A 16878-nucleotide genomic window follows, 5' to 3' on the forward strand; every position below is an offset into this window, starting at 1 on the left:
GGCAGGGCGGGGCGGGAGGGGGCAGGGTCAACTCCTCGCGGGGGGCGGGGCGTGGCCGGGCGCGAGGCGGCTGCGCGCGGCGCGGCGGCGTCTCCTCAATGGGGCCGCGCGCGCGGCGCCAGGTGCGTGCGGGGCGCGCGGGGGCGGGGGGCGGGCAGGGCGCGGTTGCCATGGAGACAGCGGGGGGGGGGGGAAGCTGTTGCCATAGCGACGGGCGCCGCCATAATGGGGGGGGGGTCCCATGGCCGCCGGCCTGAGGGGACGGAGCGGCCTGAGGGGAACGAAGGAGACCGGCGGGGCCGGGGGTGAGCCCAGGGGCCGGGGAAACCTCTGGCGGCAGCGGGCGGCATCTGTGACTCGCCCCGCCGCGCCAAAGCCTTCTATAAAAGCTCCTTTTTATTGAGGGTCCCCGCCTGCTGAATCCTCGTGTTGTTGCTTTTCCCGCAGGCTTAGCGAGGAGGGCACAACGGAGAGGTCAGGTAAGGGCTCGAGTAACCCCGAAGGTGTGACCCCCCTCCCTGCTCCCCTTTCCAGAGTGAGTCCTGGGAAGCCAGCGTGCTGCTGTGGGATCTGTGGGATGCAGAGCTCAGCCAGGCTTTGCTGTGTCACTCCCTTTCCTTGCTCACGGGGCCATTGGGAAGCACGTGGAGAATCACAGCAGTGAATAAAAAACCTCTGGTGTGTTTTGACTCACATCCAAGGAGGCTGAATCCCGTGGTTTTGTGGCTTGGACAGGAGCAGGGCTTGTCCTCGGTCCCATTGTCCCTGGAGTCTGTGTGTTTCTAGGATGGTTTTGATCCAGCTCCAGTGTGGCTACCACATGGATGGATAGGCTTGGAAATTGGCCAGGGACAGCTCAACTTTTAGCTGAGACATAGTGGCTTTTAAACTATCTTATCCCAACACCTTAAAGTCGCTGAACTGAGAAAGAAGCTGGGAATTAAATCCTTGCTGGTGGCAGTTCTCAGCACTCAAAGTGGCTAAAAATAAATCTATGAGTGGTATCCATGAACTTATTTCTTTCTGGAATTTGTAGGGGCTCTTCTGGAGGAGTCCATCTTCCAGCATGGAGCTGGATCACTTGGCTTCAATTTTAAACATCCAGGTATAGCTTTAGTTGTGTGTTGGGTGCTGAGCATGGAGATGGTGTCAGCAGTAACTTCTCCATGACTTGAGGAAGAAAATGTTCCATTATTTCCCCATTTTGGTTCTGCAGGTTGGTGCCTCCCTGCCTCTCTGATGTTGACTGTGTGGTGTGGTCGTGTTTTGCTGAGCTGCAGAGAGATTTTTGTAAATACACACCCTCTGTGACCCTCGGCCTTCGTTTGACACACGTGGTGTTCAGGTGTTTGCTTTTACCTGGGATACACCTTCATGTTTCCAACATTTCTGCAGCTGGATATGTCTGTGTCACACGGGGAGTTGCTGTGGGTGGGTTTATCCAGATTTGGTAACTCAGGCACAGTTTAAAGCTGAAGTCTGGAAGGCTTTAGGATAAATTAGGAGATTTCTGTGGTGTGGAGAGATTGAGAGAATGCAACAATCTCACACAGGCAGTCTCTTAGCATCCTTGATAGAAGTGGTGGGAACAAGGCTGGGATGGAGGAACGGGGCAGCTGAGCCAGGAATCCATGGAGTGTTGTGTTTACAGTCGTCAACTTCCTGTAGTCTAAATAGCTGGAAAGTTCCCAATGTCTGAAGAAGGCTGGAGAGACACTTCTTATCTTGTAAGTGCCTGTGGCTACCTCTCCTCCATGGCACATGTGTTCCCAGGAGGAGCCTGCAGTACCTGGTGTGGTTTTTTTCCCCATGGCAGTGTCATGCTCTGAGGTAATTCCACTTGATTTTGGCTACCTCAACTGTGCCAGTGTGATCCATCCCTCTGGGAGCAGAGCTTCTCTCCAGAGGTTACTATTTCTTGGCTGAATCCCCATGAGTTCTTTTTAAGACCAGTAATGACATTTTTGGAACTAGGCTGTATTTATAATGGGGTTTTTGTTCCTTTATGGCTCTCTGCACTAAATAATAGACCTGAAGGTTGAAGGTTATTATATGAGAAAACCTTACAAGGTGATTAAAATTCCAAAAGGTGTTTCATCCTAAGTTTAAAATTACTTTGGAAATGTCATTTAGAAGCACTTAAAATTGATTTGATGGCTCCATTCCTGCTGTTAATAGCATGGGAATGTGCAGGGTGAGTGAGATGGGAGCAGTGCTGAGGCAGGGGGGAGCAAACAGGGGAGCTCTTAGGTGGGAGCTTACAAACAGCCTCAATATTCGAGGCTCAGCTGATGATTCACAATGCAAAGATAATATAAGCTTAAATTATATTATATCCAGTTTAGAAAGTGAGGAAGAATTTATCTTCGGCTGTAGCTCTGCTGCTGCAGAGGGGCCAAGGGCAGACCTGGCATCAGCAGGAGCTCAAACTTCCCTCTGAAACACTCCAGTTATCTATTGTTAGTTCCTAGCTCATCTAAAGCATCTTTGCACCACTAAATAAAATCTGTCTCCCTTTTATTTAAGTGGAAGCAGCCTGTCCTGCCAGAAAAAATGAGCTAATCCAAAGGAGAGGTGGGAGCCTCCTGTTTAGGAAAGAGAGGGGATTTTCCCCCCTTTATCCTGACTCTGCTTGGCTGCATTCACTCAGTGAGGATTTGATGAAGAATCTGACAGATCCCGTGTCCAGAAGGTCCTGCTGTCTTCCTGAGAGCCCCTACTTTGGTCTTTGGGGGGAAATAGTTCACCATGAGGCCCGACAGGTTGCAGGCGTTCAGGGCTGATGAGTCTGCAGAGGTTCATTGTCAGAACAGCATTGAACTGCTCCTGGGCTCAGTGTGGGTTGGAAAAATACAGGGTACAATATTCACAAGACTGTATGATGGAGGAGTCCTGCCTGGCATGCACAGAGGGGGGAAAACCAGGAGATTCCTCACAAAGACTAAAGGCCTTTGACACTTTTATCCAAAATCTAGGCCCTACAGTAAGGCCCAGTAAGATAAAAAGGTGATTATTTGAAGTGATGAACAGCCTGTGTTCAGTAATGTTTCAGGAGGTAGGTGATGAGAAACAGCTCTCTGAGGTGTTCTACTGTTGTTACAATGATTTATTATTGAGCAACCAGGTGTGGTGGAAATTGTCCCTGCCCATGGCAGAGGGGTGGAACGACACGAGTTTTAAGGTTCTGTCCAACCCAAACCATTCCATGATGCCATTGTATAAGGGTTTCCAAAGGGGTCAGAAGGTAAGGGCTGCACACACGATGTATCTGAGCCTCTGACAGTGTCACTTTGCCCTGCTCTTGTCACCCAGCACTGAAAGGTGGTGGTTTCCTAGAATTCTGGCTGATTTCTCACATGATCCATGCCAACACTTGCAGCAGAGCCGAGGTGTCCTACCTGAGAGACCTGCCCATTGTCTCCTGCTCTGCTGCTGGGGAGCAATCGACAAACCCTCAGATCCCCCTGAGATGGAAAAACCTGCAAAAACTCTGTGATTTTGGGTCAGCCACTCTTCCTCAGCATTTCCTCTGGCCAAAAGCCCCTGTCTAACAGAGCTTTTGCTGGACTCTTCATTACAATTGGCAAGGAAAAAAGCAGAGGAGGGTGAACACTTGTGTTCATTTTCATTCTCTTTTCATAGACTTATTTGGGAGAAGCAGAGTGGGAGAAGACTGCGTGCTGGCAGAGCTTTTGTATTTTATGTCACGGGCTGTTGAAAGAGTTCTCAAACTGTGCTTCCTTTCCGTGGGTTTAAGGTCATTTCCCAGTGCTTGCAGACGTATGGCGGGCTGGGAAACCCTTCTCTCATCACCGGGGAATGAAATGCTTTCCATGACTTTTTGGAGCCAACAAAAATCTCTTTGTCTTCTCTTCCCTCCCCCTGTTTCCCAAGCAGCAAGTTTGCTACAGGCCTTGTCGGGAAGTGGGGAGTGCTGCTCCAAGATCCAGGCTCTCTGGGAAAATGAGCGGCTGAGGTGAAACGAAGGGTCTGACAAAGTGTGTTTTGCTGAGGCAATCACACCTGGGCAAAACAGCCAAGGATTTTATGGTAAAAGAGGTTAAGGAAGTGGATGAGACTGTGGAGCAAAGTTCAGAGACAAAAACATGCAGTTCTCAGCCCAGAGGTGATCTTGGAATGATAACAAACCTGGGATTTATCTACCTGTGCAAAGCTGGTTCTGTAAAACCTTGTTGTCCATGTGCAGTGACTTCGCTTGTGGTGATTTGTCTACTGTAGAAACTGGATGGCTTCTACGGTGAGCCTGGGCAAGGAAACATTATTGGAAGATGGAATGCCACCTGCAAAAAAGCCCAGGTAAATTTAATTATACTTCATTGAATTTGTTCTAACAAGAGCCTTTTTCTTTGCCTCGTTGTTCTTTAAGGATCGTGACCCCAGTGACCACAGCTGTTTCACTTCCTGATCCAAGAACCATGCCCTGGCTCCTGGCCATGCCCTGGGCTCTCCTGCTGTTTGTGCAACAAACGCCTTCACACCCAGAATGTGCTTTTTTGGGGTTTTAACCCTCAGCCAGGGGATGGGGTCACACTCAAAGCTATGTTTTACTGTCTTGTCTCCATGGTCCTGTCCACTCGCAGACACAGTGGTTGTGCTTCTACGCTTGGGTTGGATACTCAAATAAGTATGATTGAACTGCATGTGAAGGCTAAATATTTCACTCTGAGGCTCTCTGTGCTTAGAAATAGGTGGTCTTACATTTCTGTGAGTGGGGGCCTGACTGGTGGATAATTCTATCTTTTGGAGACTCTGGCAGCTGCAGGCTCAAAAGTTCTTGTGAACAAGCAGCTAATTCATCTGGGAGGTTGTGTCCCACTAATTTGATTTATTTGCAAGTTCCTGGAGGGCTGCAGGATAGCTCAGTGTGGTCTCGAGGTTGATCAGTGATCCTGGAATGTGCAGAAAAGACGCTGGCAGATGATTTTACCTTGCTCAGGATATCAGGTAGAAACAAGTGCATTTATCAGCAGGATTAGAATGCCTCTTTCAGGCATGCAGGGCATTAAGACTTGGGTATTTGTTATTATTTTGGCTTTCAGTCCCTGTATTTCCACTAGTGTTTTTATACTAGCTCATTAGTGTGAATACTAATTTATTGCTCACACAAGGCTTGCAGTCCTCAAATTAAGCCCTGTTTATCAGCAGTAACAGTGAAGCCCTCCTCGAGGAAAGGGTTAACAAGTCTGTTTTCATAGGCAGGAGCTGAGAGAAGGCACAGCTCCATCTGTGTGGTGTTGGTTTCCTCTCCCCTTCTCACTAAATATCACGTGTTTGCTGATAAAGCCCATTTCTTCCATACAGGCTGCTTTCCTGGGCTGCTGCTCCAATCCTGGGAAGCTGCAGCAGGTCCCTGCTGCAGAAAGCAGCTGGACACCAGGCAAGGCAAGGCAAGAAGCAGCCCATCTGCTTAATAATGATAAAGGTCACTTTTAAAAGCACTGTGCAGGTGTAAAGTCAGGAAAATAGGGAGGAGGGAAGGAGGAATAAGGAGAATACAGCCCTGCAGCCGTTTCATGTGACTCTGTATCATCTGGGATATTCCAAGAGATTGGCCTGGAGCATCCTGCTGAAATTGCAGGCATCACTGGGAAGGGATTGCTGGTAGAGCTGAGGGGGTTCCTCTGCAAACTGGGGCTGGGCCTCTCCAGGGCAGAGCTAGGAGGAAGCCTTCCCTTGCTTTTCTCTATGCTGGGATAAATGGAGCTGTTACCTCCAGGCCCCTGTTCTGCACCTTGTTTAAATCAGGTCGCATTTCCGATCTGCGTGGGATCCGACACGTGTTTTGTCTTGGGATGTAGAGCATGTGTGTGTGTCTCATTCTGTAGTGCTCTCCACGCCTTTCCCATGCCCTCCAGCCTTCCAGGTAACTTTTATTAATAGACTTCCCTTATTCCAGATTTTTAGTGGATTAGCTTTGCTGCAGAAGCACCCCAGGGTATCATTAACTTCCCCAGTAACCGTCCTGGTAACAGATTTGATTTCCAAAATTGTTGTAATTACGGACCTTGTATTGGGAGCATTTGTGCTGCTGATCCGTGCAGCTGCCTGCTGTCTTTTAAGGATACCAAGCTGCTCCTCTCGTGGTCTGTTTATCAGAGTCCCAAATGGATATTTGATTCAAAATTCAGGCACAGGGTACCTCCATCTTCCTCAGTTTGCGTGTGCCACCACCCCAGACACCCTCCCACTCATGGTGGTACCAACTGTGCTCCTTTCTGCTTTTGCAGGAAGCTGTTGCCAAGCCTCAAAACCAAGAAGCCTCGGGAACTTGTTTTGGTGATTGGGACAGGAATCAGTGCTGCAGTTGCTCCCCAGGTCCCAGCACTGAAGTCCTGGAAGGGACTGATTCAGGCCCTTCTGGATGCTGCTATTGACTTTGATCTCCTGGAAGATGAAGAGAGCAAACGGTTCCAGAAGTGTCTTCATGAAGACAAGAACCTGGTTCACGTTGCCCACGACCTTATTCAGAAGCTGTCTCCGGTCAGTGTGCTTGTACCTGTCTTGAGTGTAGGATTTGGCTTTTGGAAGTAGCCAGGTTTGGTTCTCCAGCAATGGTGCCCCCACCCCAACAATTCCTCTATGTACAAGGAACCCCAATGCAGTTACTGTGCCAGGGGCCTGAGAGAGAACCCTGCTGCACATGTGGGGTTTGGGTATTTCACCTGAACCAAGATTATTAGAGGGGATGGAGCACCTTCCTGTGAGAAAAGGCTGAGAGAACTGGGATTGTTAAACCTGGAGAAGAAAGCTTCAGGGGTGACCTAATTCTGGCCTTCCAGTACCTGAAGGGAGCTGACAAGAAGGATGGAGAGAGACTGTAGATAAGGGCCTGGAGTGACAAGACAAGGGAGAGTGGCTTCCTACTGCCAGAGGCAGGGTTAGACGGGATATTGGGAAGAAATACTTCCTTGTGAGGGTGATGACATTGCCCAGAGAAGCTGTGGCTGTCCCATCCCCGGGTGTGTTCCAGGCCAGTGGGGAGGGGTTTGGGGCAACCTGGGGTAGTGAAAGGTGTCTGTGCCCATGGCACAGAGTGGGATGAGATGGCACAGAGTGGGCATTAAGGTCCTTCCCAACCCAAACCAGTCTGGGATTCTGTGATCTTATGACTATGGTGAAGGAGAGCACCCACACTAATGCAGCCAGGGCTCTGTGTTTGTCCTGCAAGGACCCAGAATCTTGCAGAGTGTTGGGGAACTGTGGGTAGTTTTTCATGGAGTCATTTGGCATGAGGTGTTAAGGGGCTGGGCTCTGATCTCAGTCTGTCTCCCCTTCTCAGCGCACAAGCAACGTTCGCTCAACCTTTTTCAAGGACTGTTTATACGAGGTGTTTGATGACCTGGAATCCAAAATGGAAGATTCTGGGAAGCAGCTGCTTCAGTCTGTGCTTCACTTGATGGAAAACGGTGCCCTTGTGTTAACCACAAACTTTGATAACCTGCTGGAGCTGTATGCAGCACACCAGGGGAAGCACCTTGAGTCTCTTGACCTGACTGATGAAAAGAAGGTAAAGGATGATTATTTCTTTTGTCAGGGACTGTGGGATGCAGGATGTGGTTTCATGCTGCCTGAGGACATTGTACTGATTGTAGTGGTTTAAGTGGTGGCAGACAAGCTCCAGGCGGAGGCTCTGACTGTCCAGGGCAGCGAGCAGAGGAATGAGGGAATGATCCTTTCTGGAACACTGGTTTGCTGGCTGCCATCCAGTGCTCAGGAGGAGTCCTTAAGTCTGCTATTCCTTTGATCTCTGTCCTTGAAACTTCTGGCTTGGCCTTGCTTCCACATAAGGCTCGGATTGGTGTTTCTAACCAATATGGGAAACTCCTCACAAGATGCAAAGCTGAACTGTTTATATGGTGCTGCAAAGTGCTTTTTTATGGTGGGCATTGGGGCTGCAGCCTTTGAGGCTCCCCTCTTGTCCCATGTCCTCGGCCTTCAATGTCTCAAATGGCTTCTCCTGCTGCAAACATCCCTCCTCCTGCCCCAGTCAGGCAGTGAAACCCTGAGTTCTTTGCATCTGCCCACCTCATCTCTCCGTCATGGGTTTTACTGGTGGGGAGCATCTCATCCTTCTATTTGCATGTTAAACACCCCTAGTGTGTGTGTCCTGCACAGTCCTTGCTCCCTTTTCATTCTCATTTCTGTGCTTCACGTTTCCTGTGTGACCTCTTAATCTACATGGCTGGAAGTACTTAAAGTGTTACAAATAAGCATTCTAATTATTGCAAGCTTAAATGAGCTGAGGTCTGCAGGAGTAAACCAAGAGCCTCGGAAGCAGCTCTCTGAAATGGAGGTCAGCTCAGTTGGTGACTCCCTCAGAGCCAGTAAGGGCCACAAAATAAAACTTGGTAGGCTTGAGAAACATGCTGATGTACGATTTGTAGGTTTTTTTCCCTTTTTCTCATCAATCTGGCATTTTGATTCAATCTTCTCATCACATTCACCAGTCAGCTGAAATGTTGACCCAAACAAGCACCACAGGCTGTGGCTGCAGGCCATGGTGTAGAGGCTGATGGAGGAGACAAGATGAGGAGAAAGGATGAGGAAGAAGCAACCTCTTTGGAATGCTTCCCCAAGACGTTACATTTAGCAGCGCTGCGGCAGCCAATGTGACTCACTCACCAACATTGCCACGGGTTTGCGTTGTGCAGGTGCTGGAGTGGGCACAAGAGAAGAGGAAGCTCAGTGTCCTGCACATCCACGGCGTCTACACCAACCCCAGTGGCATTGTCCTGCACCCGGCTGGCTACCAGAACGTGCTGCGCAACACCGAGGTCATGGTGAGCCACCTGGGGACCCGGGCCCTGTGCAGCCACAGCTCCCACTTGGCTGAGCTGAGTTTACACTGAGCTTCACAGAGGGTGGGGGAGAATTAATTAGATATGGAAAATAGGAGGGGTGAGTTCCCTAGCCTGTTAAGGTGCTGGAACACTTCCCACACTTGCTGAAGGATGGCATTGGTGCAGAACCTCCCCAGGGATAGGGCAGGTGCTGTCTGTTGTGAGGATGAAGCTCACCTTGACCAGGAATATCTTTCCCTTTCTTAAAGCGAGAGATTCAGAAGCTGTATGAAAATAAGTCCTTCCTCTTCTTGGGCTGTGGTTGGACAGTTGATGACACCACGTTTCAGGCCCTGTTTTTAGAGGCTGTCAAGCACAAATCAGACCTGGAGCACTTCATGCTGGTGCGGAGGGGGGATGTGGATGAGTTCAAGAAGCTCCGTGAGAACATGCTGGACAAAGGGATCAAAGTGATTTCCTACGGGGACGAATACGCGGACTTGCCCGAGTACTTCGAGCGGCTGACGAGCGAGATTGCCATGCGGGGCCGGACAGGTACGGGGCCAGGGGCTGGGGGACCCTGGGCTGTCACCATGCAGAGTAGACACGGATAGCACCCCTGTTCTCAACGCTAGAGATTCCTGGAGCCTTTTCTTATAAAAATAGCAAATGTGTCTCTAAGTGTAGCTGGATTTGTGGGTTACTTTTCTGAAATCAGTATGTTTTAACAGTTTAAACAGCTGTACTGCCTCCCACGCCTGCAAACTTTGTTTTACATGTGCAGCTGTTTGTTTCCTTTTTAGTGAAGGGGTATTTAGTCTCACTGACCCTTGTGCTCCTCAGCCTGAGCCAATGCTTTTATACAAGAGGTATCACTAATAAATTGTAAAAATGGGGGAAAGTGGGTTCACTGGCCAGAGCCTTGCTGGCAGGTATTGTGAGGGTTAACCCAGCCAGGAAAGCCTGTGCGAAGCCACCACGTGGGCTCCCCCCTGACACTGGTCTCTGCTCTGCCCCAGGTGTGCCCAAGGAGGGGCAGCAGCTGAATGGCTCTGCAGCTGCCCACACTGAGGTAAAAGGTAAGGAAGGCTCTCAGGAGGCTTCACCCTGTGTTGCTCCCTGGAGTCCCAGGCAGGTTTTCAGCCTTTGCTTCCATGCAGGATGCAGCCCCTGAGCCTCAGCCCTGCCCAGGCCCTGAGCTGTAGCAGGGGCTCCTGGGACAGGCCCAAGCCAGGCCAGCAGCCCTCAGGGAGGCCGGAGCCCACCACTGTCCCACTGCTGTCCAGCACCGAGCCAGGACGCTTCCGGCAGGGAAGAGGCCAGGACAGAGCCTCCACGGATGAACACCTGGTCTAACATAGTAATTGTGGTTTTACTGGGGCTGCATGTGCCTGCGGAGTGCAGTGTCCCCGAGGGAGCTGCAGCCTCCTCTAACTTCATACCTAGTGCTTTTATATTCTGTATTTCAATTAAAAAATGAAACTTGAGCTTTTTTTTTTTTTTTTTACTGGAAGCTCTAGTTTTCTAGTCCTGTCTTTTTACTGTACAGTATTTTGTATGTTGAAGTTGTATTAAAGGCCTGCTCACTGAACTTTGGCTGCTCTATCATTTAAAAGCCCTTTCACACCTCCCACTGGTGGGAGTTCATCTCCCCCAAACCCAGTAGGAAACAGGTCCTGGCTAGAGGCAAGTTATTTATACACAGAGAACAAATTATGAAGTTTATTTTATATAAATTATGTCTCTTAGCAGACAGCATTCAATTTATTGCACTATAGCACATCTGCAATACAGAGCTACAAGACATCGTCAGAGAGGTTTGTATTATTCAGTGTAGCACTTCCAACTGGGATCAAGAGGCACTCGGAGGGGGGAGAAAGGGCGCAGGAAAGCAGCAAGCAGCCACCAGCAGAAACATTCTCTTCCAGTATTAATGTGGTTTGGTTTTTTTCCTTTTTACTAGTGAATAATGCCAAGACCAGTGGGCAGGAGCCAGGCAGGGCACGATGCCTTCCTCCTCTGGAGCTGGCTGCTGCAGCTTTCTAGCTCCTGCCCAAATATATGGTGCCTAGGGACCCTGCTCCAAAGTCCGGGTGAGGACAGATATGGGTGACTTTAAGGCAATTTAGCATGTCCCCTCCTGCCCAGGCCGTCACCTTTTTTTGGTTTATCAGCTTCGGTGGAGCTGCCACGAGCAGCGACATTAACAGCCAGATCTAATGCTGCCCGTAAACTCAAGTCCCTCTTGCCTCCTCCCCAAACTGGTCTAAAAATCAAAAGCAGCTCAAAAAAAAGCCTTCAAACCCACCAAAAAGCACAGCAGATCCTGGCACCGCCCACCCCTCCGTGCAGCACGAACAATACAAAGCTCTGGATTCGGCCTCCCTGCAAGGGATTCTGCATCACTGGACACAGAATGGAGGAACCCAGGGAAGGGCTTTTTCTGGATAAAAAGGGGCTTATTCAAAAAAAGTACTCCTTATGCTGATATTCCTCCATTCTGTTCTGCACTACACGGGAAAGACTAGTTGGTGACAGGGTAAAGCAGGTTCTTCTTGGACATCTGCACACAGCGATTTGGTGTTTAGGCCTTCATGAGCGCTGCGACCACGGCCTTGGCGTTAAGGCTTCTCAGATCACAGTAGGTTTGTCCGGTACCAACGAAAACAATGGGCTTGCTCGTGATGTAGGTCATGGAGATGGCGGCGCCCACCTGCCGGGGACAAGCAGCACCATGAAATCCAGTGCTCCCCCTCAGGGAGCCCATCATTCATTCATTCATCCCTCGTGTGTGGAAACCAAACTTCTAAATTTGGCTCCAATGGCTTAAACACAAGAAGGAAGTGCAGGAGTGCCCTGTGTTTGACAATTTCCGTCTCTCCCCTCCAGTCATGTCAGGACACTCTGTGCAGTCACCTCAGCAGCCTCCTTACCTTGTCATCGATTGTATCAAACTTGGTGAGGACGATCCCGTCGATGAGCCGCGGTGTCTGGGCCATGGAGTGATCAGCCAGGGCCTTGTTGAACTTGACCTGAGGGAGAAAAAAGATCGGAGAAATGCATTTGTGGTGCTGCCACCGTCCAATTCGCTGGTAAAACCTACAGAAAAGGGATCTTTTCCCTCTTCATGTCTCAGGAGCAAAACCTCCACGCTCACCAGCTGATCCACAGCCTCGTTTCCCACCAGTGCTTCCCCAACAAACAGGACCAGGTCGGGAGCGTTGACAGCGATGAGTTTGGCCAGCGCGGTCATCAGGGGTGCGTTGTCCTGCATGCGTCCCGCCGTGTCCACCAGCACCACGTCAAAGCCCTGGTTGCGAGCTGTGGCGGCAGGGAGGGCAGCGTGAAGGACGGCGCTGCCCCAGGAACGCGCCACCCGCCCCGGCTCTGCGCATACCGTAGGAGATGGCCTCCATGGCGATGCCCGCGGCGTCCTTGCCGTATCCCTTCTCGTAGAGCTGCACCATGGTGCGCCCGCCGTGGCTCTCCGGAGGGTGCAGCGCGTTGAGGCGGCGCGTGTGGGTGCGCAGCTGCTCCACCGCTCCCGCACGGAACGTGTCACAGGCGGCAATGAGGACGCTGAAGCCGTTCTCGATGAGCCAGAACGAGATCTGCAGGTAGCAACAGGTCACAACAGGTCAGAAAAGCCCGTTAGTAGCTACACAGCCTGACACCATCACCCTGGTGCTGCGAGCCAGGATCCTGTCCTACCTTGGCCAGGTTGGTGGACTTCCCAACACCATTGACACCACAAAAGGTTACAACGTATGGCCGGCGATGGCGCTGGGCATCCATGACATCGCGAAGCACGTCCACACGGCGCTGGGGCTGCAGGATCTGCACCAGGGCCTCCTGCAGCGCCTGCTTCACCGTCGAGGTCACCGCTGGGAAAAGGGATAGAAACAGGACGTCACGCATGGGGAATACTCCTGAGCTCCAAACCACACGCAGGATGCCACATTGACACTTACTGGTGAAGGTTCCCATCACCTTCCCTTCCAGTTTCTTGGCCACAGATTCACAGAGTTGCACTGCAATCTCAGCTGCCACGTTTTTAGCTTTGAGAAAGACAGAGCAAGGAGTCAGTGCTGCTGAGAAGGTTATGCATGTCCCACATCAGTGTCAATGGAAGGGTGAGGTCAAATGTGCAGGATTCCCACCAGACCTGACTGCGGCCCCCCTCTTGCTGCACTCTTAAGGGCTCATCAGGGGTGAGACAGGAACCCACCACAGTTCCTGTAGGCAAGAATATCCCAAACCACGGGCACTACCCACACTGGGGCCCATCTAACAGAGCACAGGGAACCACCACTAATCCCTCACACCACAGATCCAGACGTACCAATCAAGTGATCCTTCATCTTCTCCAGTACAGGGTCCATGTCATCTCTGGTCAAGCTCTTGGAACCCACCAGGCCCTTCAGCATACCAAACATGCCCCCCAGGCCACCCTTCTTCACACTGTGGAGAAGCACAAGAGTTACACTGAGGTTTGAGAAGGACCATCTGTAAAGGTCAGATGCAGAAGGACTTGCCCTGAGTGGACAAACACATCAGTTTGCGCTTCCTGCATTACAGGTTAGACTGGAACAGGAGTTATGGGAGAGAAATCAAGAACCATGTGACAAGCAAGGGTTGTGACAGACTACCTGGGTTTTGAAGGGTTCTGGACAACCTTCTCCTCTTCAGCTTCATCGTCACTCTCATATTCCAGGTCATAGAGGCGGCCAGGCTCCCGATTTTTGTCTCCCAGGGCCTGCAAGGGAAAAAAGCGGCTTTATGGGCTGAGCGCCACAATCCTTGATTCATGTTTCTTTATGATCCCTTCTCATCCAAGCACAGAGCCCCAGCTGTGCTCATAATGCCCAGAGGATGCACAACCGCAAATGGAGCCTCACTTTTCCTTACCATGTCAGGGTCAAACTCCTCCACAGGAGCCTCCGCGCTGCCGTTGGTAGCAGAATTACTGTAATCGAGTACTTTGGCATTAGAGTTCCCCAGATCCCACACCCGGGGCTTCTTCCCCTTCTCCTTCTGTGCGTCGGGCTTTGGAGATCTGGTGGGACAAAGACCAGAAATATGTTGTCTTCAGTGCAGGGAAGCAGCAGCCATCACCTCCTTAGGAAATGCAAAAATTAAAAGCCTCGATTACCCAAAAAGGCAGAAATTGATCTGACCTCCGGAGTTTATTTATCTGAACTTTAACCCTGTATGGCACCACTTCCCCTCAAGCCAAGTATCAATGCACTGCTGCTGTCTGCTCAGTAAAGACAGGTCTGGACCTCTCCCAGGGTTTCTGGATCTCCCAGCAAAGAAAATCAGGTTCTATTACCCCTCCAAGACCCCCAGGTGTCTTCTTCCAGTCTTTTCAGCACGGAGGGCAATCAGGAAAATAAGGTCCGGGAAAGTGAGGTCTGCTTCCAGGGGTCACCAAAAGGAGGAGAGATTCAGCCATGGCCTAGTTCAAAGCATAGGCAGACTGACCATCCCCTCATCACCCACCTGGACTTCTCCCCAGCTTTCATGTGTCTCCTGAAGAATTCCTCCCGGTTCTTCTGCAGGATTTCATCCTTGGTCAGTTCCTCCTTGTCCCCTGCTGCTGAGAGCTTCTTGTCAGCTGCAGATGCTTTACTGGGCACTGCCACAGCTTCTGTTCCTGACAGGAAGAGCCCATACACAAGCTCAGTCTAGCTCCAAGTGGATTGAGAAAGCACAGACTGCAACACATTGCTCTGGAATATTTATTTCCCTCCCATTTATCTTCCCCATCAACTCACCATCCTTTTTGGAACCTTTGTTCTTCTTGTTCTTGACCTTCTCCTTTGGTTTCTCCCCTCGGGTTTCAATCATACACTTGACAGTCTTCTGGGATTTCAGAGACTGCTCAAACGTCTTCATTACCGTGGGAGCTCGGACTTTGCTGCTCTCTTCTGCATCCCTGCAGGGAGGTGACCCATTAGCCTGGATTCCAGCTCTTCCCCCGCTCCCACCCCTGCTCAAAACAGAAATTTAAGATAAACCCCAAGCTCTCTACCGGAGAAGGCGCATGAAGTCATCTTTAAAATCAAAGGTGCCATTTAAGAGGCCCAGGGCGCCTTTCTGCTGGAACTCGTTGCGGTACTTGTCTCGGAACTCCTTATGGACGTCGTCTATCAACTTGTCCACATAGGTTAGAGTCAGGATCTTCTGGAAGCCCACCTGCCAAGGAGCATGGCCAACAGACAGTGCATTTCCAGCTCATTCAACAGCAGAAAGAAAGACCTTTCTGTTTAATTCAGTGCTCTTTAACTTGCCCAAGCTTCAACCTGCACTTTCTGGTCCACCTTCCCAGGCCTTTAAAACAGGTGAAAAGGTGAAAAACAGCCCAGAGCTTCACTTCAACAGGTGATCCTAACACACAGAGGCTGTCTCATAGCAAGAAACACACACAGGGCAAGGGCAGAAAACCTTTAGCTTATCTGTGGGTCAACAGGGTAGGCTGTATGGATTTATGGAGATAAGGTGCTAGGAAACTGAAAAGGAGAGTGTTAAATGCTCTGCAAAGTAACAGGAATGACTGGGGGTTTTTTCAATAGATCTGGCCAAAGTGAACTTTTACAAGGCTGCAGCTTTTATTTGAGATTTCATTAGTTTTAATCCTGTCACAGATGATTAAAATAAGCTGCTACTGCAGCAGCATTCAGCTGACAGAAACAGCCATGTGCCCCCTCTGGGGGGACCCTGGCTAGACTGGGGTCACTGCTCAACATCCCCCTGAAATGCTCCTCACAGCCCGTCACCCCCCAGAATCCCAGAGACAGATGAGCCAAACCAGTCTGGGAGCTGAAGTCCAGACCTACACAATGCAAACAGCTGTTTGCTCAAACCACAGCACAGGGGAACTGTTCCCCCTCTTTTCTGAGGCAATCCTCTTCCTTTGGGTTTGGGGGTACAATGGGGGGTTGGAGGAACCCTCCTGCCACCCCAAGGGCGCCTGGGGGCGGGTCACTTACCACAAACACCAGCTCAAACTGGTTGTCCAGTTTGTACTTAAGTGTGAGGGCTTCATGGGTGAAGGAGTTGTTGCCACCTCTCTCCTGGGGGAGAGGAGCCGTCAGAAGGTGGGGGCCAGCAGCAACCACCATCCCCTCATTCCCTTCTCCCCACCATCATCCCTGTCGCCCCCCTTTCCCAAGGTGGTCCAGCATCCCTTACACATGACCCCACACACCCTGGGCAGGTGGTCCCATCCATCCTCCCTCAGCCGCATGAGCCCACCCACCCCGGGGTGGTCCTGGCCCCCTCTGCCCCGTCCCAGGCAGGTGGTCCCACCCAAGTCTCTCCCCTTCCCAAGGTGACAGTCTCATCCACACCCCCAAATGGGTGACCCCACACCCGTCCCCACCCCCCAGAGCTGGTCGTGCCTGTGTGTCCCCCACAGCAGGTGTTCCCACCTGTGTGCCACCCCTCTCCGTCCCCACGTAGACAGTCCCACTCATATGTCTCCCCATGCAGGGCCTCCCATCCACCTCCTCCCTCAACGGGCTGATGCCATAACCCCCGAGATGCTCACGCCCGTGTTTTCCCGGCCCCCAGGCAGGTGGTCCCAGTCCGCACTCCCCCGCCCGCTACGTGGCCTCACCTGATTTCCCTTCCCAGGTAGACGGCCCCATCCCCGCCTCCCCCGCCGTGTCTGTACCCTCGCTCCTTCTCCCTCCCCAGGCCGATGGTTCCCAGCGCCCCCTCCCCTCACGGCAGCTGGGCTCTCCCACTCCCCCCTCGCCAGGTATGTGACCCCTACCCAACCCTCGGCCCCCCGGCAGCCGGTCCCGTCCAACCTGCAGGAGGACGGAGCGGATGAGGGCATTGACGGGGGCGGTGGCGGCGGGCCCGCGCACGCCCTGGAAGCACCAGAGGACGAGGCCGCCCTTGCTGAAGATGGTGAAGAAGTCGAGCATGGCGGCGGCGCCGGGCCCGGCGGGGCGCACACGTCGCTCTGCCCCGCGCTTCCGCCGGAAGCCCCGCCCCCCGCGCCATTGGCGGGACGGCGGCGGGCGGGGGCGGGGCGGGGGCCCGGCCCGGGGGGCGGGGTCACGGG

General features: G+C 51.7%; 2 protein-coding genes across 2 annotated transcripts; one reads left to right on the top strand and one right to left on the bottom strand.

The window, feature by feature from the left end:
• The first annotated feature begins 41 nt into the window (after window positions 1-41).
• On the top strand, window positions 42-10063 carry FAM118B (family with sequence similarity 118 member B). Its single transcript, XM_066334710.1, has 9 exons — window positions 42-122; window positions 448-479; window positions 3898-4317; window positions 6249-6501; window positions 7301-7528; window positions 8673-8801; window positions 9071-9356; window positions 9821-9880; window positions 9962-10063. Exons 3-9 carry the CDS (start codon window positions 4247-4249, stop codon window positions 9973-9975), a joined length of 1041 nt encoding a protein of 346 aa, XP_066190807.1. The 5' UTR covers window positions 42-122; window positions 448-479; window positions 3898-4246; the 3' UTR covers window positions 9976-10063.
• A 445-nt stretch (window positions 10064-10508) lies between these two features.
• SRPRA (SRP receptor subunit alpha) lies at window positions 10509-16772 on the bottom strand. The gene is made up of 14 exons (XM_066334708.1): window positions 16619-16772; window positions 15794-15877; window positions 14836-14999; window positions 14579-14739; window positions 14304-14457; window positions 13710-13857; window positions 13451-13557; window positions 13144-13262; window positions 12773-12859; window positions 12513-12685; window positions 12199-12412; window positions 11959-12122; window positions 11735-11833; window positions 10509-11514 (listed from the first exon to the last, which is right to left on the bottom strand). Exons 1-14 carry the CDS (start codon window positions 16736-16738, stop codon window positions 11386-11388), a joined length of 1923 nt encoding a protein of 640 aa, XP_066190805.1. The 5' UTR covers window positions 16739-16772; the 3' UTR covers window positions 10509-11385.
• Window positions 16773-16878: the final 106 nt, after the last annotated feature.

The sequence above is a fragment of the Sylvia atricapilla genome, chromosome 23, assembly GCF_009819655.1.
Source record: "Sylvia atricapilla isolate bSylAtr1 chromosome 23, bSylAtr1.pri, whole genome shotgun sequence".
Taxonomy (NCBI): domain Eukaryota; kingdom Metazoa; phylum Chordata; class Aves; order Passeriformes; family Sylviidae; genus Sylvia; species Sylvia atricapilla.

Coding starts and splice junctions, on each gene's coding strand:
- SRPRA (XM_066334708.1), bottom strand. CDS start 16,738: ATGCTCGACTTCTTCACCATCTTCAGCAAGGGCGGCCTCGTCCTCTGG. Junction 13,858..14,303: donor AAAGCTGGGGAGAAGTCCAG/GTGGGTGATGAG, acceptor TTGTCCCACCAG/ATCTCCAAAGCCCGACGCAC. Junction 12,860..13,143: donor GATGAAGGATCACTTGATTG/GTACGTCTGGAT, acceptor TCTTTCTCAAAG/CTAAAAACGTGGCAGCTGAG.
- FAM118B (XM_066334710.1), top strand. CDS start 4,247: ATGGCTTCTACGGTGAGCCTGGGCAAGGAAACATTATTGGAAGATGGA. Junction 4,318..6,248: donor CCACCTGCAAAAAAGCCCAG/GTAAATTTAATT, acceptor CTGCTTTTGCAG/GAAGCTGTTGCCAAGCCTCA. Junction 7,529..8,672: donor ACCTGACTGATGAAAAGAAG/GTAAAGGATGAT, acceptor TGCGTTGTGCAG/GTGCTGGAGTGGGCACAAGA.